This window comes from Balearica regulorum, chromosome 6 (assembly GCF_011004875.1).
Source record: "Balearica regulorum gibbericeps isolate bBalReg1 chromosome 6, bBalReg1.pri, whole genome shotgun sequence".
In the NCBI taxonomy this organism is placed as follows: Eukaryota; Metazoa; Chordata; class Aves; order Gruiformes; family Gruidae; genus Balearica; species Balearica regulorum.
In genome coordinates, this window is record NC_046189.1 from 9,061,317 (window position 1) to 9,087,576 (window position 26,260).

At 40.4% G+C, this 26,260-nt stretch overlaps 1 protein-coding gene across 5 annotated transcripts in view; it reads left to right on the forward strand.

Moving 5' to 3' along the window:
• MFSD6 (major facilitator superfamily domain containing 6) overlaps positions 1-26,260 on the forward strand; it is a 48,056-nt gene that overhangs the window by 19,534 nt on the left and 2,262 nt on the right. For 3 of the 5 annotated variants that reach the window (XM_075756171.1, XM_075756170.1, XM_075756172.1), the window contains 5 exons: positions 8,562-10,158; positions 15,622-15,719; positions 21,276-21,437; positions 22,010-22,108; positions 24,250-24,530. In XM_075756171.1, the coding sequence (XP_075612286.1) occupies positions 8,615-10,158; positions 15,622-15,719; positions 21,276-21,437; positions 22,010-22,108; positions 24,250-24,530 (2,184 nt within the window). In that variant the 5' untranslated portion in view covers positions 8,562-8,614. Of the gene's footprint in view, positions 1-137; positions 285-8,561; positions 10,159-15,621; positions 15,720-21,275; positions 21,438-22,009; positions 22,109-24,249; positions 24,531-26,097; positions 26,117-26,260 lie in introns of those variants that run through there. The other 2 variants (XM_075756173.1, XM_075756169.1) reach the window with 2 other exon arrangements.

The following is a 26,260-nucleotide window of genomic DNA, read 5'->3' on the forward strand; positions in this document are numbered from 1 at the left end:
CTCCGGTCGCCGGCCGGGCTGGGACTGGCCGGGGCAACCCGGCGGCGCGGAGGCGGTGCCGGGCGGGCGGGTGCGCGGCCCCCCCCCGCGGCGGGGGGCGGCTCCGTCCCTCCCCGCAGCGCCCCTGCGCGGCGGCGACGCGGCGCGGCCGGCTGGGGGGGGGGGGGGGCGGGGGAGGGTGCGCGGAGCCGCCGCCTGCAGCAGCCGCGGCGGCAGGAGGCGGCGGCGGGAGGGGGCTGCGATGCTCCCGGCTGAGCGCCCCCCCGGAGCCGCCCCCGGGCGAGGTGAGTCAGCGCGGCCCCGCGGTGCGCGGGGGGGCCGGGCCGGCAGCCGGGCCCGCGGCAGGCCGCCCGACGGGGTGCCGCCGCTTCCCCTGCCCGCGCTCCGCGGGGAGCCGGCAGCGGGCGGGCCCGGCCGCGGACCGGCGGGTACCGACCCGGGGGTCGCTGCGGCCCCGCTGGGCCGCGGCGCGGGGCTGCCGGCGGGCGAGGCGGCCGGCGGGCCGGCTGTGGCGCACCTCGCCGCCGCCGGTGGTAGCGGGGCAGCCGCCGGGCCGGTGAGGCCGTTTCCCCCTCCCCGGATCTCTGACCCGGCACCGGCTCCAGCTCTTTCCCCACCGGCGGCGACGGGCCTCGTGCCCGCAGCCGCGCAGGGTGCTGCCGTTGGGCCCTTGCCTCAGCCTTTTCCTTCCCTCCTTAACGGCTGCTCTGCTGCTCGGAGGTGGTTCCTGCCGGCGCTGGGGCCCATCACCTGCTCCGCAGCTGAGCCGGGTGGTCGCCCGTGCGCTCGCTTCGCTGGCGTTGAGGTCCCCTGACGTTAATTGTGGCCAAGCGGTGACCTCGTTAGGACGCCAGCTCTCGTCTCCAGAAGCTCAGCGTTGTGGCTGAGGTGTAACCACTGTCCGTGCGACCCAGCCGTCCAACGCCAAACGCTGCGTGCCCTCCCGCGTCACCGCCGGTGACAGTGTCGCGGTGCCCGGTCCTCTGGGCCGTGTCCCATGGGAACTCCAGCACAGGCATCCTGCTGCCAGCATCCAGGCGTGGTGTTACATGTGGCTGTCACTCAGTTTCTGAGCCCTTACATCCTTAAAATAGGATGATTTTTAGTAAGCAGGTCGTCGGTTGCTCCTCTGTTTATTGAAAGAGACGCAGGAATAGATGCTTGTTAAAGAAATCGGTGCTGGAGGTGCTGTAGTTGTTACGCAATGCCTGTTACATCCTGTTAGATGGAGTGTAAAAGCCATGTTTGGTCAGCAGCTCTAAAGTTTTAACAGCAGTCTCTTCCTAAATGCTGTGTTAATGAAAAATGCAGTGTTGAAGAATAATGAACTTTTAGTTCAAGGGAGAGTAGCTGTCTGACTATAACACTGAAGTCTTTCAGTAAAAACTCACCCAAAACGTTATTACGTTACTAAGATATATAAGGTCATCTTGTCCACTGTATTTAGTAAAGGAAAAAGATTGTAAAATGCTGGTTTTCTAGTTTGGTTTTTTGTTTGTTTGTTTCTCTGGATATAAATAGTGGACGAAGCTTTCATTTACTTTATTGTTTGTATTTTCCGAAGACCCCCTGGGGAACAGGGGAAAACAGAACAATCCTCTTTTTAAGGATGGTGGTGTTGTAAACCCAGTAAAAATCCTAAGCAGATTTTTTAAAAAAAAATTCAAACAGGTAGAGTGAGAGTATGAGAGCAAAAGCAGCTGATGTGAGGAAGCTAATGTAACTAGTGCCAGGGCACAACCTAAACGCAACCTAAAATTCATCTTAATCTTCAGCTGCAGCACAATGGGCCTGAGTTTACATTGCAGCGCAGGAGAGCGTGAAGCGGTGACGTGATCCGGGCGCAGCAGCGGTGTCACCTCTGTTTGGAAACAGACCACTGCTCCTGCCCCTGCCCGTGTGCCTCCCCAGCACTGGAGCCAGCTGTGCCTGCCCAGCTCTGACTCGGGGCACTTGCCTGGTCTGTAGTCGAAGGCACGCCTGGTATTTGCCGTCCTTCCTGAAGCATAAACCTTGGCAGTGTAGATACGTAGTTGGTAAATTAAAAACTGATTAAAAAATTGGAGTCTAATACTGACTGAAAGTAAACTGATTAAAAAATAGAGTCTATTAGGACATCTTAATTTGCACATATTAAACGGAACACATGATTGGAAAGCAGGAGTCCTAAGATGTGAGATTAATGGTTTTTCTTTAACAGATGAGGATCTGATAGTGTTCTTGTCTTCTTTAATGTTAATACCAGCACTATCGTATCAACTTAGCAACTTCAGACCTATTATAAAGTGCATTAAACCTATTATAAACCTGATCTTGACACACTTCAGACATACTGTAGTGTCTCAATCTAATTGGTTAAATGCGTCAAAGTATGTGGGGTTTTATATGCATATTGAATGAAGTAGAAAAACCTATAGACCAACACATTAAGTAAGTGCATGCCAAGCAACACAAAACAAAGCAATTTTAAGTGTTTTAGAACAAGGCGGTTTCACTTCATAGAAACCCTAATAATGGTTGTCAATGTTAAAACACTATTGTCTTGCTTCAGACTTGAAACAAATATATTTCCCAGCACTGAGTTAATTCAATAAATGTGATTTATTCCTGATTTTGTAAATTCTGGGTAAGGTGTCCATGCTGGGGCCTTTAGAGAGCAAGGGATGGTGATGTGGGCAGGTGGGTCAGCCTGCCCTGAACTGGTCTGTGTGGCTTGGCAGGGGACAGCCCCTCCAAGGGCTCCACATGGAGGTTGGCCTGTCTGGGAGAGGTTTGGCAACGTGGTGCAAGAGTAGATGAAGTCTGTGCACTCCTCCATCATGATGGAAATTGTTTGCATAACATTCTCCTCCTCCTTGGCAGGGACACAGGTGACAGCACCAGGCTGTTCCTTAGGGGTGAAACGTGCTTGGAAATGGAAAGCATGGTCTATTATTCATGTTTATTACAGTGATGCCTTGTAGGCCTGCTGGATGCGGGGCTTAATTCTGAGAGACACTGCACAAATACTGTAGCACAAAGTCTTTGATCCAAAGGTTTTGTGGCCTAGATCAATGTGAGAAGGGGGCTGAGGAGGAGGTAGTGTGCATGAGCAATAGGATGGGCGCACTTGTTGCGGCAGTTTCACCAGCCGGGGGATGAGTGAGGTGAGCTTTCTTTGGAAGATGCCTAGTTTTAAGTCTACTTCTCTAGCACAGACCTGCTCTGAATCAAACAATAATAAGTGACTTAAAGGTTTATTCCAGAAACATGTTTTCTATTAGCAGATTTAAATATGTTTCTATGAAAACTTCATGTGGAATTTCATGTGTTTGCTGCAAAGTCAGTTTGCTAGTCAGTGAAAGTCTAAAAGGGCTAAAACACAATGTGATGCCGTGTTGGCTGGCTTTGATTTATCCACACTGCAAACAGCAAGCTAGTCTGCTCTGTTCTTACAGCTGCGTGTTGCTTGAGATATTAATGAATGATTCTTGTTTTGAAAGTCCACTGTTAGAGTATGTTTTCTGAGACTGCACAAATATAGATCTTCTACAGTGATTTTGCTAGGTATTTAATGGGTTAAGCTACTCTTCGTCATTTGCACTGTCTTCTGATGAACTGTCCTGTGGGGTGGTTGTTGGTTTTTTTGGGGGAGGGTTTTTTTTTTACATTCAGTATACATCCAGACCCTGAATTTGAGGCTCTGCTTTGTCAGTCTTAATTATATGTTAATTCTTAAAGCCTAGTGAATGGAATATTTATGCTGAATTAAACTTTATTTAAAAACAGCAGTACTCCTTCACCCCAAATCTAACTTTGTGTTGGTCTGCAAGTGAAGTTTTAGTGCCATGGTAATTTTCCTGAGAGATTTAGGGATTTGCTATCCCAGTCTGATCTGTTGATTGGCTCCCTCCCCCCCCCGAGACACAGTGCAAAGCAGGTGTTTTGAGGTGTTTTGTTTGGGTTTTTTTCCCAAGGTTTTGGGAATAGTGACTCCCAAAGGAGAGCTGAGTTTTTAGTATACTATATCATTTTCCTTTGTTTTATGGGGAACTTCTTGTAATGTCAGGTTGTCTTGAATAGATTAGCTTTTTATCCTTTCTGATCTTGAAATCGTCTTAATTATTAGGAGAGCCAGAGTAAATGAGGATTGATTTAAGAAATTAAAAAAGCAAGAATGCCAAGAAGATACTTAACTAAATGTGGAATACCCATATTTGCCTCTTTCCACCTGCCTGCCAAAGAGCCTCGTTACAGTCATTAAAATGACAATTGCATTGTCACCAGTGAATTCCTTGGCACAAATGGTTTTTCCTCTGTTCCTCAGATAGTTGCTCAAAGGTACCATTCTGCAGGAAAGTTGCTACAGCTGTTTGCAAAAGGTGATTGGGTGGAAGACACATCATAGTTGTAAGGGTTTGAAAGTAGATTTTGACTTGCTGGAGGAATAGATGTAAACCAAGCGGCAGCGCTCTGTATCAGGAAACTTAGAGAAACTGATTGACTCTAGTACTTACATAAAAAAAAAATCCTATCTGTGCAAAGCTTGAAGGAAGAATAGTATTGTGGTTAACAAGTATATTCTTTATATCTGAAAAGAAGCGCATGCACTTGTGCATAAACAGGCTCAGAGCACGAGTGATCTTGCAGAATAATCCCCAATCTGAGAAAGCCGGGTCAGCTGCAAGCTTCCTGTGCAGCTGTGAGCAAAGGACTCGTCGTGCTCCTGGGCCTCTGTGATAGGATCACAGCTTGAGAGGGGAAGTGGGCAGTTCAGGTTTTAATGAAGTCTTTCTCTGTTGTAGCCATGTCAGGGGTGATGGGATGATGAGGGAACGAAGCCTCGGTTCCCTGCTCCGAGTTCTGTCGCGGTTTGGAAACATAAACCCATGGGAAGACAAAAGCTTGTTTGTCTGCCAGAGGACCAAGGTGCTTTCTTGTGACGTACATCTGCTGCGCTGTCCGCATGCTATGCCTCTTCCCTTTCCCTTTGTGGGGCTTTCTCAGGATCTTTGCACAAGTTTCCAATTTGCGTGTTAGGGCTTTGTTGTCTGTGTGTGCCTCTCCCCTAATTTTAGGGAAGATAGCTTCAAAACTGTTAGTCCTGTTTTTCAGCATGATGTTACCACTCTGGAACCTCTCTGGTCTCACTTCCCCTGGCTGAACCGATGACATTCAACACGCCTCTACCAAAACTTGGTGCTCTGTTCTGCCTCAAATGACTTAAAATTTATATTCAGGCTGAAATCCATTCTGTTCCCTCTCTGAACCTTTCTTCCTCGCTCCTGTTCTCTGTTGTTCATTTTAAACTTGCCAGTAGTGCTGTCTTCTATCCTCCTGCTGTCTTGTGGATCAGAAAAAGTTTTTGCAAAGTGAAGATAAAGTATTTGAAGGCTATGGTTAAAATAACCAGTGGATAACTAGTCTCTTCTCACTTAGAAGTATGTTGGTTTTCCATCTGTTTGATTTGCTGCACATTCAATCCCTGACTGGCAGAAGGGTTTTTGTCAGTAGAAGGAAAGCCCTGTAGATTATTAAGCTTTTGGTATATTTTGCAGTAACAATATCACTTTGTTGGTTTTCTCATTTCCAGTAATTTATTTTTAGAATTTAAAAAATTGCTAAATAAAATCACTTTCAAAAACCTGACTCCTAAACAAACTAGTGATCAAAACATTAAAGAATGCCATATGGCATAATGGCTCTTACCAGTCTTGATGCTGTTATATTTCTGAAGAGTATATTCTGTGTTATTAATAATATTCAATGAAACACTCTCAGGGTGGGAAAATATTTACTGAAATTATTATGAAATACACTTTACATAGCATTCTTAACCAAGATGTTCTAGTCAAAATACTAGGAGTGGATCTTTTGGATTAATCCTTGCATGCAGTGGGTTAGAAAGTGAATGCTGGGGCAGATACAAGTTATGGAGGGAGGAAGAGGATGCAGCAACTGAAGTGTTTAAAGATTAGCACTATAACAATTTTTAATATACCCACTATTCATACCACATACAAAATCTTCAACAGAAGAAGGAAACTGAATTAAAAAAAGATAAAATACTAATTGCTCTAAAAGCCTTCAGTATACTTTATATGAAATCAGATGGTTAAGAGCTCATATATTGGTATAAGGATTATGGCTGCATTGTTTAAATCAGGATCATTTTAATTTATACTTGCAAAGAAGTTGTCCTAATATCCAAGTAGTTAAAATGTGAGTTCTACCTTGTCATATCATGGGGACAGGGGATGAAATTTATTGTTCAAAATTAAATGGTGTAAAGATCTGATACAGCTAGTAAGCAAGTTGCTGTAAATAGTTGAGCATATACTGGTTTTGGCAGGACACAGGAACAACACTGAAACCTCGGTTACATCCTTTTGACATAAATGGGGCCCTGCACAAGTTCTGATGTCTTTGTTGTCACAGCAAGGCGAGGTATAAAGAAAATAAAAAGCACAGATGATGACTGATCTAATTTACTCATTAGAAGGACTTGTTTTATGGATATAGAAGCCAAAAATGAGCAGATACGTGAGCAAAAAAACCCACAGTCCTTCCAACTTCCAGGTGGAAGTGGCTGACTGAACCAAAAATTGCAGGAGCTAACCAGACTGCAGCTGGTTTTTTGTTCATGTGGCTTTTGATGGTAGTAGGTAAGAGCAAGAAAATGTGTTTTCACATTTGACTGTTCTAACAACTTAATTAGGACTTTTTCTAATCTTTTGACACTTGAAATACTTTTTTAAAATCTGATTGTCTCTGAAGAAACTGGAGAAAAAAGCAGTCTGCGTGTATGTGCTGGCATTGTTTTGATTAACTTCTGACCTGAATACATGAATATTTAAGATTCCAAGATTTTTATGCAACCTTTGCTCTCTAACTGAAACCAGAGATCCTTGCAGATCGTATCCCACAGAAATTATATTTAAAAGTGAAAAACACACACAAACCTCATGAGTGTTTGGGATTTTAATGATGGTATTTTTAGATTTGTCTGTCACTGAACTGCGTAAGATGCAGATTATTTTAATGGACTGTTGTTTTTAGAAGTATCCACGGCTTATTCTGTTAGCTGTTATGCGTATGTTGGATCAGTAAGAAACAATTAATTTAATATACTTGTGAATGTTAGAGTCTGTGTTATCAGCCTTGCATCAGTTTGCAAATCTGTTGTCAGTAGTTAAATAAATTCTGAATTATAATTAAATAATTTAAAGGCACTGGATATATCAATGCATGACTAATTTTAAGGGGGCGATACTGTGCAATTTCATTGGGGGGAAGAAAGCACAGACCTGCAAAAAAATACTTCAAATTCTTTCAGAAGATATTACCAATCATAAATTGAATGCTCTTAGAGAAATTTCAGGTTCTTCTGGAATAAAATGTTCTTTTCAAATATTGGTCCTTCAAAAGGTTCCTGTGTGATAATAACACTAATGTGAACAGCAAAGGAATGACAAAACCAAAATATATTAAATGTTCAACTTTCTCATAATGAACTTGAGTTAATCTTCCTAGGTTAAATTCACAGATATTAATATAGTGAGACTATATTGCTTAATATAATGGTTTTGAGCTGGTAGCCTGCTGGCAGAGCTCTTTTTTTATGCCTTGAAAGGAAAGCTTCTATTAGCTAGCCTAGCTTATTAGAATGGTTTGTTGTTTTTAAATGTGAAAGCTGGTTGGTCAAATCAAAGTCTAGGTAGTGGTGAATTTATTTTTAAGTGTTGCTTATCAGTTTTGCAATCTTTTACTTCTGCAAAGGATTAGTGTGGGCAGCTGCTGTACAGTTACCTCCCAATCCACCCTTCCTCAATTTCAGAATTTGACTTGAAGAGATCATTGTAGGGCCTGTACTTATTTTCTGTCCCTGTGTTTCTTTTATTCCAGGTCTGTGATGCCTTTGAGGTTGTTATCCTAATTTTGAGGGTCCCTTGTTTTAATCTTAAAGCCCCATCCCAATTTCTACCTCTCTTCCCATTCAACCTAGAAGCTCCAGCCTCCCACCAATTTCTGCTGTGGTTGTGGAGTGCTTAGAAAATCACATTTCAGGAGGAGATTGAGGAACCTTTTGAAGGCCACCATGAGGCTTCAGACAATAATTTGTTTTGATAATTAAAAAAAAAAAGGATATATATGTGGCTGCATTAGTTAATTACAAAATCATGGCTATCCTTTGGTATAGTAGGGAATACTGGAAATAAAGCAGCTAGCCTTGGGAAAAGAAAAAGACAACTTGAAAGAAAAGACTTGTGAATGCTAGCACTTAATTGCCACAGTAGTTTTGTATATATACATTATTCTCTGTCCTAAGCATGAAAGATGTTTTATTGCACAATATTAAAGCTGTTGTTGGGAGAACTTCACAGGATTGGTTGTAAAACACGTTTTTATTGACGCTGCCATGTACCACTACTCTAGACAAATGGCCTTCCCCACCCTGATACTGCATTTGTTGCTCAGGAATGTCAGTTATAAAAAAGAACCTGTCTTTGTTCTTGATGGCTGGCATTGCAGGTCTCTTCCCATGTGGGACCTTAACCATGTTACGTTTTATTTATTCGCAGGGTAGCCCTAGTTTCTTGAGAGTGCACCAGATATCGGATGCATGTGGTAAACCATGGCAGCTGATGATAAGGTTGCCATTTTAACCGATGATGAAGAAGAACAGAAGAGAAAGTACGTGCTTGCTGATCCTTTCAATGGCATTTCCAAGGATCAAGACTTGCCACCCCAGAATGAATCCCCTTCAACAGAGACAACCACTGTCCCAGATGAAGAGCTAGACTGGTTAGAAAAGCACTGCGTCAAAATAAACAACGATCTTCTGATCTCAAAGGTCTTTTATTTTTTCTTCTATTCTGCATATGGCTCGCTCTATCCCTTGCTGCCTGTGTACTACAAGCAGCTGGGTATGTCACCCAGTCAGAGTGGACTTCTGGTGGGCATCAGGTACTTTATTGAGTTTTGCAGTGCTCCCTTCTGGGGAGTGGTGGCAGATCGCTTCAAGAAAGGGAAGATCGTCCTCCTCTTTTCACTTTTATGCTGGGTTTTATTTAACCTGGGGATTGGATTTGTTAGACCAGCCACTTTAAGATGCATACCAAAGGGCCTTCCCCCAGCACATCCCACCAATGCAAGCAGCCTTTTAACTACAGTTTCGCAAAACGCCTCGCTGTCTTCTCTGCTAACCACAGTGAGTACTGCATCCCCGAAGGTTCGTGGAAAGAGAGACCTGCTCACTTCCAGTCCGGTCACTTTGGAAACAACAGGGAGAGCTAATCCTGAAGTAACGTTCCTGTTACCTACGCAGAGCAATGATGTGGAGTTTGTCTTGGAAAACAGTACCCATTTTATGTTGAAAAACACCACCACTAGCCCAGTCTCACCAGGGAACGTGACTCCAAGTACCACCCCAGCTGCCATCACCACAAAGCCGATGCCTTCTGACCAAGCTGTGCTCGTTTATGATCAACAAGAAGTAGAAGCCATCTTTCTACTCATTCTGCTGGTTGTCATAATAGGAGAATTTTTCAGTGCTTCCTCTGTTACTATTGTGGACACCGTAACGCTGCAGTACCTCGGCAAACACAGGGACCGGTATGGATTGCAGCGTATGTGGGGCTCTCTGGGCTGGGGACTGGCCATGCTCTCCGTGGGAATTGGCATTGACTATACCCATACAGAAGTTGGCATAGAAGGTCAAGGATGTAAAGCTCCCGAGTACAAGAACTACAGGATAGTTTTCATCGTTTTTGGTGTTCTGATGACAATGGCATTAATTGTGGCCACGCAGTTTCGATTTCATTATGCGCACTTCAAGCAAGACGAAAATAAGAGAAGAGAGGTAGAAATCTCACAGGTAGACAGAAGTGCCTCCAACGAATCCTCTGATAACACTCCTACCAGTATGAGCCAGTCACAGTCTTTCAGTTTGTGGGACCTAATAAAACTGCTGTGTAGTATCCAGTACGGCTCAGTGCTCTTCGTGGCATGGTTCATGGGGTTTGGATATGGCTTTGTGTTCACCTTTCTTTACTGGCACTTGGAAGACCTGAACGGCACCACCACTCTCTTTGGAGTTTGTTCTGTGCTCAGTCACGTGTCTGAGCTGACTGCCTACTTCTTCAGCCACAAATTGATTGAATTGGTTGGTCATATCAGGTAAGATGTTAGCAATTATTAGAGACCTATACAAAAGATGTTGAATTTCAGGTTTAGTCTGGTGTTTCAAAGTGAAATTCAAGCTAATCCTTTTCTTTTAAAATTCTGGGTCCTGCTTAGTTACGTAGCTTGCCTGATGGAGTTTTTTGTTATTATTTTAGGAGTTGAAAATGCTCTGAAATGCTTCCTTTGCATTTGAGTTGCATAGTAGGTGCATTATGCCTGGCACCATAATCTTTTGCAGACGATTTCAGAGTACACCCTCGTTCACTGATGCAAAGCTCTGTTAGAGATCTTTACAAATTGCCACCCACTCAAGGATTGTCTGTTTTGACATGTAAATACCATTAATTTTACAATTTATTTTTTTTCCTGTGAGTAGCAGCGTTCTGGAAACCTCCAGCTTTAGCCTGCTTCTCCTTGGGGGCAGCTCTTTGCCCCCACAGTAGCCTGGAAAGGCGTCACTTGGACACTGCGAGGGGAGGAGGAGGAGGAGAGAAGCAGCGAGGTGAGCACCTCCTGTGCACATGCCCTTGTAATGAGACTCTGGGTGTTGGCAGAATGAGGTTGCAGCCTGGTAGTGTCACACACGAGTTCCGTTCCCTGCTCTCTTCCTTTAGTTGCAACTGTGTGTGGTAGCTACTGAAGTGAGATGGCTGTGCAGGGCTTCAGTAGTTTTTGCCTTGTGTAAGTGAAACATTCCTTCCAGCATGTTAGTGAACACTGTTTTCTTCTAAATTCACAATTGACTTAATTTCTGCATATTCTAAATCCCTTCACTCTTGTTTTAAAAAGCTCAGAGGAGGAAAGAGGGGGGGGAATCTGAGTTAATGAAATTGTAAAGGGTTTTTTATATTTACTCAGGTACTCCGTGCAAGTGAGCACAGAGCTCTGTGCTGTTAGCATCGTGTCTTTTCCAAATGCCCTGTTTATAATCATAGAGTCATTGAGATGTAAATATTTTTTAAGCTGTCTGCTGTTCTTTTTGTGTATTCTGTTGTGTGGTTTTGCTCTTTGTTTTTTTGTTTTGCTTTTATTGGCATGAATTTTTTTATTCATTTGACCTTTACTAAAAATGTTTGAGATACTTAGCATGGTAATTTGAGAGATTACCTAAAAGATGGGGTTTTTCTTCCTTTAAACTGAGGAGGATCTCTTTACTTTGAGTCAGTCTTTTAATGTCTGAATTTGACAATAATTAGGATGAGAAAATATGACACCTTGCATGCAACGAATGGAGGAAGGATTTAGTGATGGAGGACTGGTGAGAACAGATCACAATCTTGATAGCTAAAGATGGCTTGGGTATGCTCTTTCAATGTACATTGTTACAATACAAGATTCAGGCTAAGACTTCAAATACAGAAAGAATGAAAAACAAAAGAATGGTAGGCTTGTGAATAAGATGAAACAGAAGGGGATAGGAATGTTTGCCAGTAAAAAGAAAGATTATGTACAGGATTAACTCCTCTTTTTTTTTCTTTGCACTGTTAAGCCTATGAAGCCAAGATTGGATCAAGATTCAGTTGTTAAAAGACTAGCTCCTATTTGTAATGAAACAACGTTCTTTATACCTACACCTAGGAAATGCACATTAGTCATATTTTAATGCTATCTAATGCTTACTTGTATTTAGTCATCACAGTTTACGAGCTGTCTCCTTCTTGTGGCCTGCCTTCTTGTACTTTTGGAACTCTGTATAATGCACGGTTTGTTCAAGAGGAGGCAAATTTATTTTTTTTTTAAAGAGGAATGTATAGGAGTTCATAGCTCATATTCTTTGATAGCTCTGTATATTTCTGCTGCCTTATACTACAGACATTCTTTCTCCCATTAATAAAAACCAATAGCCCCAACTATATATCCTTCTTGGAACCGTCTTAGCCAGAAGCATTGGGGATCATTTTTTTACATTTGTTTGTTTTTAATAGGTCAAAATTCCTTGTTTACCATTTTGGCATAAAAGCAGTTATGTTTATGGAAATTCTGGTGTAAGGTCTTGTATGAAATAAGATAGAAGTACCTCTTAATCCACATCTAGCTGTGAATATTTCACAGGGTATTTCACAGTTAGAGGGAAGGTGACTTGACATCTCTTTTTGGTAAGATGACTTCAGTGCTGAGGTTGTCTCACCTTCCATTGACTTCTGTCAGTAATGTTCTTTTTAAAAAAAGAAAATAAAAAAGAGTATTTGCAGTCTTTCTTCTGGGTTGTTAGACTCCTCGATATAGGCAGTCTTTGTGCAGTATTTATTTGAATGTTATCATTCAATCTTTCCTTCCTGTCCTAATTCTTTGAAGACAGGCATGAGTACCAGAATTGCATGTGCTGGTGCAATACCAGGAAAAAATGCTCTTGGCTGTCCTTTGTAGAACTACAAGAAAACAGGCTTTACAGCCTTATCACATAGAAGCTCAGTTTTCTTTTTCTAGCCTTGTAAAGCTTTCTGTTTCTACCGTTATATGTGTTGGCATGTAAGATCCCTACAACATTTTGAAACCTATTCTGTTTTCACAGGTTATTTTTAACTAAAATTATTGTCCAGGCATTTTAAGCATGATCATACTAAACACGTGCTGATTAAAATGCCTGATTTCTGACTTCCTTAGCTTTACTGTTCATGCATGCATGCAGTGCATATGTGTATGTTAGACGTGCTGCTAGTGTTTCAGGTATAGTATATTAGCAGGTCACCAGATGAATCTGGACTAATGATAGTGATTGGTTCAGGTAGAAAGTATTCTGTGATTGTAGATTTACAAGGGGAGGGAATATTGCAGATGTTAGAACGGTATTTTTTGCCTTGCCTCCACCAGACACCTTCAGAGAGATGACAGAGTAGATTTTTGTTTATAATTAAACTAAAGAGTTAAAAAAGTGATCAGCCTGGTGAAGGCCACAAGTTCTTTGAGAGGATATTGCGATGGAAAAGCATGCAAAACTGGCTATCAAATATTTAGACACCATTGTTGAATAGTGTCCTGTGTAGAAGCACTCATAACTGCCATTGACTTTAGGAAGATGATCTTAATCTCTGAAAATAACCTCCCACTTGAAGTTAAGCTTCAATGTGTTTATCTGACCATAATTCCAGCATGTGAGTTTTTATAGGAGGCAGAGACTGGTAGGCATGGTTGTAAACAGCTTAGTCTCCTTAGCATAAATAAGATAAAGCATAAATATGCTTTAAATGTTTAACCTTTAAAGTGAATACGGTGTCTCTGTGGATACTGCATATAGGGTTCATAAGGAATATCTGTTTACGTTATCCATTTAGATCTGATAAAGACCCTCAGTGATTATGAGAAATACATTTTTTGAAAAGACTCTGTAAACAAAAGTTCTCATGTGATGTACCCCTCCAAAAGCATAATTATAGAAATCTTCATAAACTGTAATGTACCTAGAATTGAACATATTCTAACAAATTAAAATGTAGAACCTGACTACATTGTTGCTTTTAAACTCTGAATCCAGTCTTTCTGCGAGTGTAACATGGTGGAAAAGCACAGGTAGCCGACTATGTTAGTGGCAATGGAAAAACTATGAAGCAGGAGGCGACCTCTTCACATCTCTGGTCTGGCTGTGATGTGGAACAGCTGAGATGGGAAGAAAGTTCTTGGTACACAGGCAAAGGTTTTGCTAGACAAAAATGAAATTAAGCTGGCAAGAACTGGTCCTAAACAGAGACCTGGGTGCATCTGTACTGCTGATGAGGAAAAAGAAGCATATGGTGTAGTATACTCTTTGTATCCCCAAGCGTGTGCATCACCCTGGGCTTTAGTAGTAGGGGGAATGTAGGAAGGAGCCTTCAGACCTTGTATGTTTGCTTACCTTTTGCGGCAAATGTGTCCTAACGCACTTCAGAAATGTGATTGTACATAAGTACATTACGTTGTGGCTATGAAAGGAACAAAATTACTTATTTGGAACAGAAGGCATTAATTAAATGGGGAGACGAAATTTATGACACATGGCGCAAAGAACAAGTTTGTTCTCTTTATTGTATAATACTGAACTTTTTCATGGCTTCCCATGTTTTCTTCAATGAATGCTTGGGTTTCTGTTGCCTAACGGCAGCTTGAGCCAGCTATTCATGGACCTTACATGTATCTGGAGGCCATACAGCTTGGTCTGTTTGGGGGGGGACGGGACGGGACTTCCTGCAAGCTTACCCAACTTGCTGAAAGTAAAATATATTGTCTTCTGTAAATCCATGTTGTTGTGAAACATACAGACCTGTCTTTATAATTTTGAATGTTTTTTGATATCACTCACATGATGAAAAGTATGGTACTGGTATTTTAGCTGTCAACATGTATATTTGGAGACCTCAAACGTTAACAAGATGCTGCATTATTAGGATTGAATCTCACTGTACGTTTTTCAGTGGCTGTGTACCATTTAATTGCATCTCGGTGTGTTTTTGTAAAATAACTAACTAAAAAAGCAGCACAAATAATAACGAGCCCTTTCACAGTGCCCGTGCTTACACCTTAATTATCAATTGTATTTATTTCATATGTGCCAAACCAGGGGTCAACCAAGAAGCAATGTTTGGACAATACACAATCCTTGTCCCTGAAAAAAAAATCTTTAAAGGTTGCAATAGCATCTTTTCTCAAGCTAAAAACATGTTTTGAATTAAGTCTTTGTTTCCTAAGATCCATCTGAAAATAAGAGAAAGATAGCTAGATGAATAAGCACCCCAGAGGTAAGCTATGCTAAGTCTGAAAACTGGAAGGGAAAAGTAATCGGGTTAAATGTGCAGTGGGAAATGCAGTGCACAAATAGTCTTTGTGCTTCATTGTTTAAAAAACTGTTATAAGAGCTTTTTTCCTCTTCATTCTGAGATGCAGCATCTGCTGCTTTTCAACAGGATGGTTAAGTTTTATCCTGAGGCATGTTGTTATAAACCATATTGCTTCTGTGGGATGTGTTTTAAGAGTAGTTCTGAGCAGTTTGCAGATACTAGGACTATAAACTTATATTAATTGGGGTAGAATTAATTCATCTAATACAAACCTGCACTAGGCTAACATTAAAATGGAAGAATGAATCTCTGAATGATTAGAAAAGAAGATTGTTTGGAAGGGATGTTGAATGTGCTTAGAAAGGGTATCTCTGAAATACAATCCTGTGTAGAGCATGACATGGAACTACAGAGCTTAGTTAAAAGCTCAGTGGATTTGCTGTAGCTTTGCTTTTTTTTTTTTTTTCAGTAGGATTTTGAAGAGACTCTTAAGTTTAGCCTTGGTTTGAATATGTGTTTGGAGTGGGCAAGAGGAGAGTTTATGTTGGGTGTAGGACTTAAAGAACATATTTCATGCTGAGCACGTGCTTTAGACTGTCAAACTGTTTGTACACGTGCAAATGATTTCTGAAGCAGTAAGGTATATTATAGCTTACCAAAAAAAAAAAGTGCAAACTATCCTGACTTCTCTTTTCCTTACGTTCTTTAGAGTGCTTTATATTGGTCTCGCCTGTAACACAGCTCGATATATTTACATCTCGTATCTGGAAAATGCCTGGACTGTTCTTCCGATGGAAGTACTTCAAGGTAAGACAGGGCAGTAATGCCCTTCTGGTATAAGATCAGGTGGTTGCATTTATCTTGTTTTCAAGTGAGCTGTGATTAAGTAAAAATCTGGTATTTCTCTATTTTTTTGACCACATATATCCCAGAAGACTCAGGTTCATAAAACATCACTGTTTATCTTGGGAAATATTTGACGTCAAAAGGGTGGATTTACATTTGATTGTGCAGAGTTCTCTGTTTATTCAAACAGAACTGTGCGAGACCAACACACCCTTTAACTAAACAAAGACACAGAAGCATGAGCTGGGTACACACCTACTGCAAATCCTGTTTAGTGGTAAATGTGAACTTCATTAAATGTGAAAGGTCACAGTTCTTGAAAGGATGTCATAATAAAAAAAAAAAAACACCATAGTCTGGGTCATTCTGTCTCTGTTAAAAGATTTTGTAGTTTTTGAGTGGTGTTGTTCAATCAATAACTTCAGACTATAGAGTTTTCTTTTTTTAATAGAGAGGAATTTCTTTTAATAGCTTTGTCCATGCTAATAGTGCTTCTTTAAGATACTTGCCCTTTAATTAGAAGGACAGAGGTGCGGTCTACGAAAAGCAATTTGAGCCCCATTTTCAAGTTGTGTTGTCAAAAAAGTCTGTAAGACCTTCATTGCAATGTTAAAATAGAAATTGTTCTAAATTAGATTTTTATGACATTTTTTCATGTCTTTGTAGAGGGTACCACTTCTCAAAACCAGGAAAAATCTAAATTCTTGTACTTTCAGTTTCTTCAGGATTTGAAGTATTTGGATTAGTAAACTTGCAAGAGAATGGTTAATTTAAATGCAGAAAATGTTTTCCCTGCCATTAAAAATAATTGTACTATCTTTGTTAAAGCAAGTATTTTGACTTTATACAGTACTACTTAGAAAATTTTCCACAGATTATACTTAGACATTTTATTCTTCTATGTGCAAGCATAATTTGAATTTGCATTAACTTTTTCTACTATATTTACAGAAACCTTTGTAAGGTAGATTTTAACTTGAGTTATAAAATGCCACTGGAGAGCACGGTGTAGATTTCTACATATACGCAGAAAGAAATCTGTTTGTATCCTGGCTCCTTCCCTCCTTGCTAACAAAAACAGTTTATTGTATTAAAACTGCCACAACACCAAGCTTCTGAACTTTGTTATTAAAAAACCCTGAACCATAGCTATTGAATTGATACTTCATTGTTCACACCGCATGTTAAAACATGAAAATGACATAAAGAACCTGAAGAATGCATATGTGTTACATACTCTTGCCTGCTTAAACACCTAGGGGGAACAAATTATGAATACAAAGCTTTGGATATTACCTTTTAGGTAATGCTGTTTTAAAGACACTCCAACTCAAAATACAGGAGAAAAACCTTGTCTCAACATTACAGCCCTAAGTTTATGCCTGGAAGCATCCTATAGTCATGACTGAGAAAGAAGTTTGTTTTACTTTGAATCTTGTTTTTATTCTGCTGAAATTTCAATATGAATTGCTTACTATGTAGGATTGCTTTTATAGCAGAGCTGTGGGGAGGGGGTTGTGTGGTATAATCTTGAGTAATCGAGATTTAAAGAAAAAACTAAGGGACCTGCAAAATACTTTCTCATAAATTTATCTGCCAGACTTTCTCTATATCTAGCCACTGCTGAATCATGTACACTTGGGTTAATGTTGCTATTTTCAGTTATTTATAGTCAGCAAATGCCAAAGTTAAAAACAAACCAAACACCCATACTACCTCTCCCCCCAAAAGTGTCTTTGTGTTCTACGTGCACTGTTCAGCCTACATCTAACACAGTTTATTAGTGTCCGTGAAGTCCGTAGGTACTACACGGTATGTGTGTCTAAGTATGGCCACTACATTTGTAATGTTCCAGTAATCTCATTCAGTGTTGCTGAATGGGAGATCAAATTTATCTTTTTAGAAGTACTATTGACTGGTTGGTTGTTTTCCCTTTATTCTTTTCCCCTCCTCACTCTTACCAGTTTTAATCTCTGCTTGATTCATTCTTTCCTTTTGCAGCAGTTACCAAATCCTCTTTCTTTGGGTTCTGCTTTCCTTCCTACATATCCACTGAATCTGTCAGTGGGGATAAGAGGTGACACCTTAATGCAATTCGGTGAGGTGGAAGCTCTTATTTTTCCTAAGTGAGGTTGTTGATGGAGGAAAGAGTTGTAGCTGCCTAGCGTATGTAAGGATTAGAAGTATTGAAAAACAAAAAAAGTAGATTATGCAGAACATGTGGGTACCATGTGGGCCACGTGACTGCATCAAATTGTTAAGTCTTTTAAATCCCTTGGTGAGGTCCTGGTTATCGTTGTACATAACTCTTTTTCCAGGAAGCTGTCAAATTCTGTGCAAATTCCAGTTCCATCAGCTGGAGGGGTTTTAAGGTCAACAACAGTTTCAGTTGACTTTTGTAAAGAATTTATTTTTCTTTTGAGTCTGTTTCTGCAATACAAGAAGGATTATCCCCATGTGCTGTGCCGAAGGGCACGGAGAGATTTCTGGAAGATAACTCTGCAAACTGCATCTTTTGATTGTAACAAGAACCATTCTGTGTTTCAGTTGCTGTCAGTGTAACTGGGATGAGGAGGGCTCTTTAAGTGTATTGCACTCTCAAAGGAGTAAATGAGGAGAGTTAAACTCACTTCTTAATTTAGAGTGTTGAATCTGTCCGCTGTACTGACTTGCAGTATATGAAATCAAGGCTTAGGTTGAATCTTTAATAACTGAAAATGTCAAGACATCCTGGTAGGCAAGTACGTATAGTGTGTGTATATATGTCATCAGTTTGTGAACAGGCAAGCAATCTTGTTCATTTCTCACTTAACAGATTAAGTTTTAATATGCTAGGTAGCTGCAATTTATATTGTTCCAAAGCAACGGTCCAAATTCTCTGGTAACAGCTAAGCTAGCTCACCAATTTGCATAACAGGAATTTTCTAAAGTGCAAAACTGTATTCATAGCCTGAATATTAGCAATTTTCACTTGGCAGTTACCCAACAAACTCCAAAACAAGTACAGTTCTAAGAAGGGACTCTTACTGATGCTTCAGCAACACAGTTATGTCTAGAGAGCAAAATGCTTGTGACTTTGGCAATAATTAGGATATATATCTCTTGAAATAAATTTGGCTTCCCAAATCTTAAACTCTTGGTTTATATGTAAATTATTCTAAGTTTGCTAAACATTATTATTCTAAGCATAACACTATGGTTGTAACACTTGTTGGAACTACAGTCCAGAGGGTGAAATGGTCGTTAGTGGTTTTAGCAAATAATGTCACAATATATTGTGAACAACTTCTTTTAAAATAATTGTGATTAGCAGTAATCCAGACCAGAATTCTTATAAAAGTTGTTGTAAAACTGTTTCAACAGTCACTGTTGTATAAATAATTATAGTAACAATCACATTGGTAATGTATACATACTGGGGGAAAAACAATAAAAAGCAAAAAAAAAAAAGAGCCTATACTTTTAAAGGCAAGTGAAATAAGCTGGTTTAAAGGTATGGATTTGTTTTCAGAGGAACTGGGAACACTATGTTCTATCTGGATCGTCTAGTAAAGGTGAAAAAATCCAAGAACCTGTTGGTTAAGTTGGGCCTTTTGTTTTCAAACAAATACAGTGGTATTGTGCTTCATGGTTCAAATAACTCCTGATGTGTTTTTGATTTGCCTGGCTTTAATACCTGACTTACTCTTTAATAGCTGATAAAACTGAATGTTTTACATTAATTGTTATCCTTTCTAAAATAAAAACACATTATCTGTATTAGATCAGTTTTGCTTTGTTTTGGGGATAGTTTTGTTTGCCATTTGGTTGACATTTTCGATGCACATGTGAGTCTGTGTTAAAAAAACGCAGGCAGATAGTGAGTTTTAAAACTCTAAGCTTTTTGGGTGGAAAATATGTGAGTTTTAAAGCTTTAAATTGTTAGTGCTAAGGTAAAATACACTCATCCTAATGTAAGGTTTTTATTTTTCAACAAGTTGATGTAGTGTTACCAAAACCAGCTCTGCAGTGTATAAAGGTGGCATTTACAAACCCAGAGCTTAAGAAATTTTTATTTAGATTCAGAATGACGAATCTACAGCCTTGTGGACATCTTAACTTGTGTATACCTGAACTGTATCAATTCCATACAGTACTATTAATCATTTTACAACTAGGCAAAATCCAAGTTATTCTGTATGTTACAAAATCGTGTGTTTTCTTGCTCTTATGCATCCTCAGCCTAAATGCCTAAGTAATAATTGAGTGTCCAACTGTTCATTAGTAAGTCAAGTGTAGAGGACAGAAATATGTTGACTGAATCATCAGTTGTGCCAGCGTTTTTTTAAAACCAAGGCATAGAGCTTAGGCATTGATAAGCTGTGATGACTATTTTTAATACTACTCAAATAAGAAAAAAATATTCCCACTCAGTGGGAAAATAGTTCAGGTTTATTTAATGTGTGATGAGCTACAAAACTGTTTTGTTTTTCCAGCTTCTCCACACCCCTGCCTTTTCCTGTGCTGCTCTTTCCCCACTCCACAAAAACCCCACCAAGCAGGTGCTGAAAGGCGATGGCTCTACCTGCAGCCTGTTCCTGCATGCCCGTGGTCACCCACTGCCTTTCCCTTAGCTGTCCTCCTCCTGCGGTAGGAAAAACGGTTCATGACCGAGAACCTTGCAGGCATGTGCCAGAAAAAGACTTCCAGAGTCTATGCTGGGGACCTGGGGCTGTGTTGGATTCATGGCGGCTGCTCATAGCAGTGAGGAGCTCTGCTGCGCTCAGTTCCCAGAGCAGGTGAAATGCGAGGCGGCGGCGGCGGCAGCGTGCGGCAGCCGCCTACGCAGGATGCGGTTGTAGCGGGAGGAAGGGCGTGCTGACTCTGCCTCTGAGCAGCAGGTGTGAAAATCGGCATCTTTGGCCTACCCCGAGGAGCTGGCCTGCTTTTCCCATCTAGACCGTTCAGTGCTAAATGAAGAGCGTGTTGATGTTTGAGTTCAGAAAAAGTTTGTTTGGGGGTTGGTTTTGGGGGGGAGTGAGAAAGGCAGGAGGGAATTAATTCTTGCTTCTGACATGACATGGATGTCTCTCATGTTGTTTGGCTTTTATGGCCTTTGCACTGCCTTCATTGTGGCAGTAAGGAGACTGCTGAGAGGCATCAGTGCTTTAATTGCCTGCAGCTTAGCTTATGAAATCAGGAACATCTTTCAAAGGGATGAGGAATCTAGCAGAGAGACTTTTAAGGAGCTTTATATACTCTTCCTAGGGACTGCGTCTCAAGAAAAGAAGTGAGGTCATCTTAGAGGGAGAAAGAGCTATTGACAGACTCTGCAGAAGAAGGAGTCATCATGTCTCCCTGTGGCTTGGTTGCCAGTATCACGTTACCAAAAGCTGATTTGTATTTCACAGGCATTTGTCAGTGAAGGAGTTTTGTCGTTTTTTCCCCAGTGCATGCTCCAACTGATGAGTGCAGTTGCTCTGATGTTGTTTTAGTACGCTCTGGATCCATACTCTTCACAATGTTTCATCTCTCTAGGTGTCACGCACGCGGCTATATGGGCAGCTTGTATTTCGTACCTTAGCGCAGCAGTGCCTCCGGAGCTGAGGACGTCAGCCCAGGGAATTCTGCAAGGTCTCCACTTGGGTCTGGGCAGAGGATGCGGGGCTATGGTTGGAGGGGTATTGGTCAATTACTTCGGTAAGCAAAAATTGTATCAAATTTTATTTATTGATGTTCTGATTTTGCTGAACTAGCAGCTTGAAACTTATTTATGCTTAAGGTATTGTTATGTTTTAAAGAGTAATACACTTTGTATAAATCATGGAATCCCAGAACCGCTCAGGCTGCGAGGGACCTCAGTAGATCCCCAGTCCAGGTGCCTGATCAAAGCAAAGTCAGCACTGAATTCAGCCTGGATTGCTTATGGTTTTGTCCTGTCAGTGTTACAGATTGATTAAATATGTTATGCCTAGATATTTTTAGTATCGTGTGAGCAAATCTCCAACCTGATCCTTAGGTGAGATGAATGAATCCTCTGTGGGAGAATAGGTTGATACTATGCAGCCTCTTGAACAAATAAGAATCTAATAACTTGGTTAAAAATCCTTTGCAAAGCCTGCTGAAGACATGTTGGGGGAGGAAAACGTAATGAAACGAGCTAATAAGAGTCTACACAGGACAATACATACCCAAGGAGTGCATAATGCTGATTCATCTTGTATTACTTTTGTTAAGTAGATTCTCAATTTTTAAAAAAAATCTCCTTACAGGTCCTGCTGCCACATTCAGAGGAATAGGGATGGCTTGTTTAGTGATTCTTCTTCTATTTGCACTGATCCAGTGGCTGATGGTTCCAGATGAAGAAGAAGGTAAATACTCATGTCACTGAGACACTACAGAATTAGAGCTAGTGAAAAGAGCTATCTCTGAAGCTGCTCCCTGCAGCTTTAGTGACTTGACTCAGATTTTGACAAAACAGTTTGTTTTCAAGTGCGAAGTTTTTTCTTGAGCAATGATAGACATTGATGCTCCTGCTGTAAGAAGGGCAGCATTGAGTTCTGGGATGTTGATAGGAGGAAAGCATAACGTATTTTCCTACCTGTATGTTTTCTCAGTTCTGGGAATCCTTTAGGTTAGTCTTAACAGCTATAGTGAGTCATTTCAGTTGCATTAGTTCTTTAAGGTCACCTTGACCACTGCATGCTCTCATATTCTATCAGTCTAAGCCACCTCTTCCAGAAATTGTAGAGATGGCTTCAGAGTACACAGACTTTTATAACTGCTTCAGTTCTGTTCTGGCACCTGAGAAATCTCCCTTCAGCTGGAACTCGAACTTTTTCATCTCCACCTTTATTATTATAAAGGCTAACCAGAAATTAAATACTTAGTGCAAAGTTAAGGATTTAGCATAAATCTATTTCTTACAAAGACAATAAAACTGTGGCAAATTCTGAAAAGTCAGGAATTTTTGAGCTGCCTTTTACCCAACTGTTACTTTCCAATAGGACCTTTGGGTATGAAATGAAAGTTGGTTTTTTGTTAGCTGGAATATTAAATAAATTGTCCTTGACTAGTTATCAAGTTGCCTGTACTGAAGTGTTCAAATATTTATTTTGCTAGAATTTTCTTCACCTCTGTTCAAATGATAATGGCAAAAAAATGGAAAGGCAAAAAGGGTATTTGCTGAATCGGTTTCCAATCAACTTTTAGTTAATTACATGTGAACCTACAAAAGAATAGTTTGTTCTTAGTGGCCTTACTCTGTGTAGTTTGTTTCAGTCTTCAGTTTTCATTTAATACACACTGCCCATCTTAAGAGTTTGTAACTTAATTTTAAGCATGGCAGTAATTAGGTTGCTTTCAATAAGACCAGTTGGATGAGTAAAACTAAGCATGTGGTCAAGTGTGTGCGGGATTAGTCGCTTCATTTCTTCACTACTACAGAACATCCAGCCATTGCTTTAAATATCCAGTACTATCTAAGAGTCTGTAAACAAAATATGATTTTATAATTTTGAAAAAGTGATCTTTTTAATCGGTAAAATATTTCTACTCAGAAAAAATATTTTCCTAAAATTTACAGAATGTGTTATTTACAGACTTGTAGAGAACATACAGCTATTACTTAAAATATCCAACAGTTTCTAACAATCTGTTTAATTACTTTTCGTATGTAAATACTGTGGCTCTTCAAGATTGTAAGGCACATTGTGTTGGGTTATGACAGCCATTTTATGGGTGACATTTCAAGACAGTTGTGAAAATTATTTCAGATTATCGGAAGACCTTAGATGTAAAGGTCTGTTAGGAAGATATCTTCCTTTACCTGAAACTCTGTGACAGGTTATTTTGTCTCCTCCAGTGTCTCACTAACCTTGTTCTTTTCTCATTAACTGCATAACTCCATAGAAACTATAGAGGGATGGTTTGTTTCTTAAATAAAGCAGTGAAAATGTAGAACAACTTCTTTCAGTCATATTGGTAGGTTTAGGAATTTTAAGATCAGAACTAGCTGTTCTATGGAGTAGGCTGTGGGACTTCACGGAATAGTTCCTGTTTGAAGCCAGTGTGTAGTTAGGAGTACAGTTTAGTTCTAAGATGCGGGCTTTATGCAGGGAAAGAAATTTGCTCCACATCTAAAAGATTTCAATTAGCTTATAACATGAAAATGACTTTTTAGATTTCCATGTAACATGAAAATACATATTTCTAAGAGCTAGCTGGGAACAAATGGATCATTTCAGCCTCATTACCCCCTCCTGACTATGCAGCCATCTAACTACCTCGCTGCAGTTGCAGAACAGCTTTGCTTGTAAGGACAACATCCACGTTGCGTTTCCCTAACTACATTGTGGTGTGTCTCACTCCTGGCTGTTTGTGCCAGCGTTCTGCTTTCAGTACAGTGACAACCATACTATGAAAGCAAGAAACACGTAGTGCTCATTGTCTGCTTTGCGTTTTTTTGAAGCTTGTTGGCTTTTGCCAGTGATTATTTTGTTTTAAACTTCAGAAAAGACAATGCTGGCGGAAAGGATCCCAGTGCCTTCCAGTCCTGTTCCCATAGCAACTATAGACCTTGTACAACAGCAATCAGAAGATATCATGCCTCGAACTGAGCCCAGACTCCCTCTAAAGAAAACTAAACACCAAGAAGAGCAAGAGGATGTGAACAAGCCTGCCTGGGGCATCAGCTCTTCTCCTTGGGTCACCTTAGCTTATGCTGTCTGCCAGATAAAGGAGATGGTTAAACTATCCAAAACCAATCCAACTCCTGAGAATCAGCCTTTGCAGGTAATCTTCTAATGTACAGGAAGTTCTTACGTGTTTGTTGCATGCTTGAAAACCTTTATAGCTGTGTAAATCTGTTAGTACCTGGCAGGTATTCTCTGTCAGCTTGCAATAAATTCAGAATTGTGAAATGCTAGTTGAAATACTGCATGAAATAAGAGTTGTTTTCTATGTATAGTACAGCAGGAATAACTATTTTTGCAAGTATTATCTTCTTGAAGATGGGCGGAGAGGGAGAGACATAGAAAGAAAGTATTTTACAGGCTTGGCTATATTTGAATTCCCTTTAAGTTTACATTTGTTTTCATATTAATTGGAATCTGCGGGTTATGCATTTTGCAAAATTTACAAGATGATAATTGAACATGAAGATGCACAGCTGCTTAACAGAGTGTAAAGTGATTTTTTTTTTATTTAGTTTTGCTTTCTTGGGTGATGCTGTCAAACATCTACATTGTTGCAGAAATAGGTGTTCCAGACAACTACTGATGGGATACAGAGTCTTCTTTTCAAATAAAGTTCATCTCTTTTTTTATCTAGAGTTACACCAGATGAGAGCCATTCATTCCGTGACTTAAAATGCTGGGTTGCTGGTGCTTACCTTACACCATTTCCCTTCTGTCCAGTCTGCCTCCAAAATACCTTTTAATACTTTCAGTGTCATCAATGATGAAGCATACTGCTTAAGCAAAGTAGGGAAATGCTGTCGATGCAAGTTTTGGAACAGCATGGTTAATGTTCAAACCACTGTGTTTACCTGTCTGGAAGGAGTGGGTGAGGTTCCTTCTTATGCACCAGGTGGGCGTAAACACAGAAATGCTTTTTCCACAACTGCTGTCTTTAGAAATGGGTAATTTGGGATATGAGTGTGAATCAGCAGAGCAGAGTGTGTAGGAATTTCGCCTGGTCAGTGATCTCCTGCCTTTCTTATTTGTCTTTATTCTTGAAAATATATTTATAGGCATGTCTGCTTTAGGTTGGTTGGGTTTTTGTTTGGTTTTGAACTTCTCTGAGTCAAAGAACATGTTTTTTATAGTGACACTGAAGATATCACTGGGTGTCTGACATCAAAGTAATTTTTCCAGACAAACCACTCTATTTCCCATTGGTGAATGTCCTCAGGGTCTTGGTTAGTATAAGCTGTCCCCATTTAAAAAGAGAAATCCGAGAAAAGCAGTTGAACAGAACTTAGGCAATGAACGTGACATGAAAACATTTTGCAGTTGTGTGATGTCCAAGAGGGACTTGTCCAGCTCTGCTGGACACCACCCAGCCACTTCACTGAGAATTGTGAAGAGACCAGGAAGGCTTTCGTGCCTCTTGGCATCTTCTTTCCTTCCTGTAAAAATACCTTGCTGGTATAAAAGTAGTTCTTGTTGTCTGAGCAGTATCTTGGGGAGGGAGGGAACTATTGAGGAAAGCTATATTTAAGGAGCATGAAAAAATTCTACAGAATGGTTTGGTCAAAATAATGATCTTGTCTGAACACTTTGAAGTCCAGTTAATTGTTGTTTTTTTCCCTTTGAAACACAACAAGTTTGTTTTTTGCATGCTTCTTGGGAAAGTGCAGTTAGGAAAAGAGATGGAAGGTAAGTTACTGTCTGCTTGCTATTAGTGTCATCTGGATTTAAATGTACTACTTTTGCTTTGCTGCTTTGAGTTTGATTTGTTATGTTGCGGGCATTCAAAGTAAGCGCTTTGTGAATTTCCAGAAGTGCCTGAATGCATCTGGG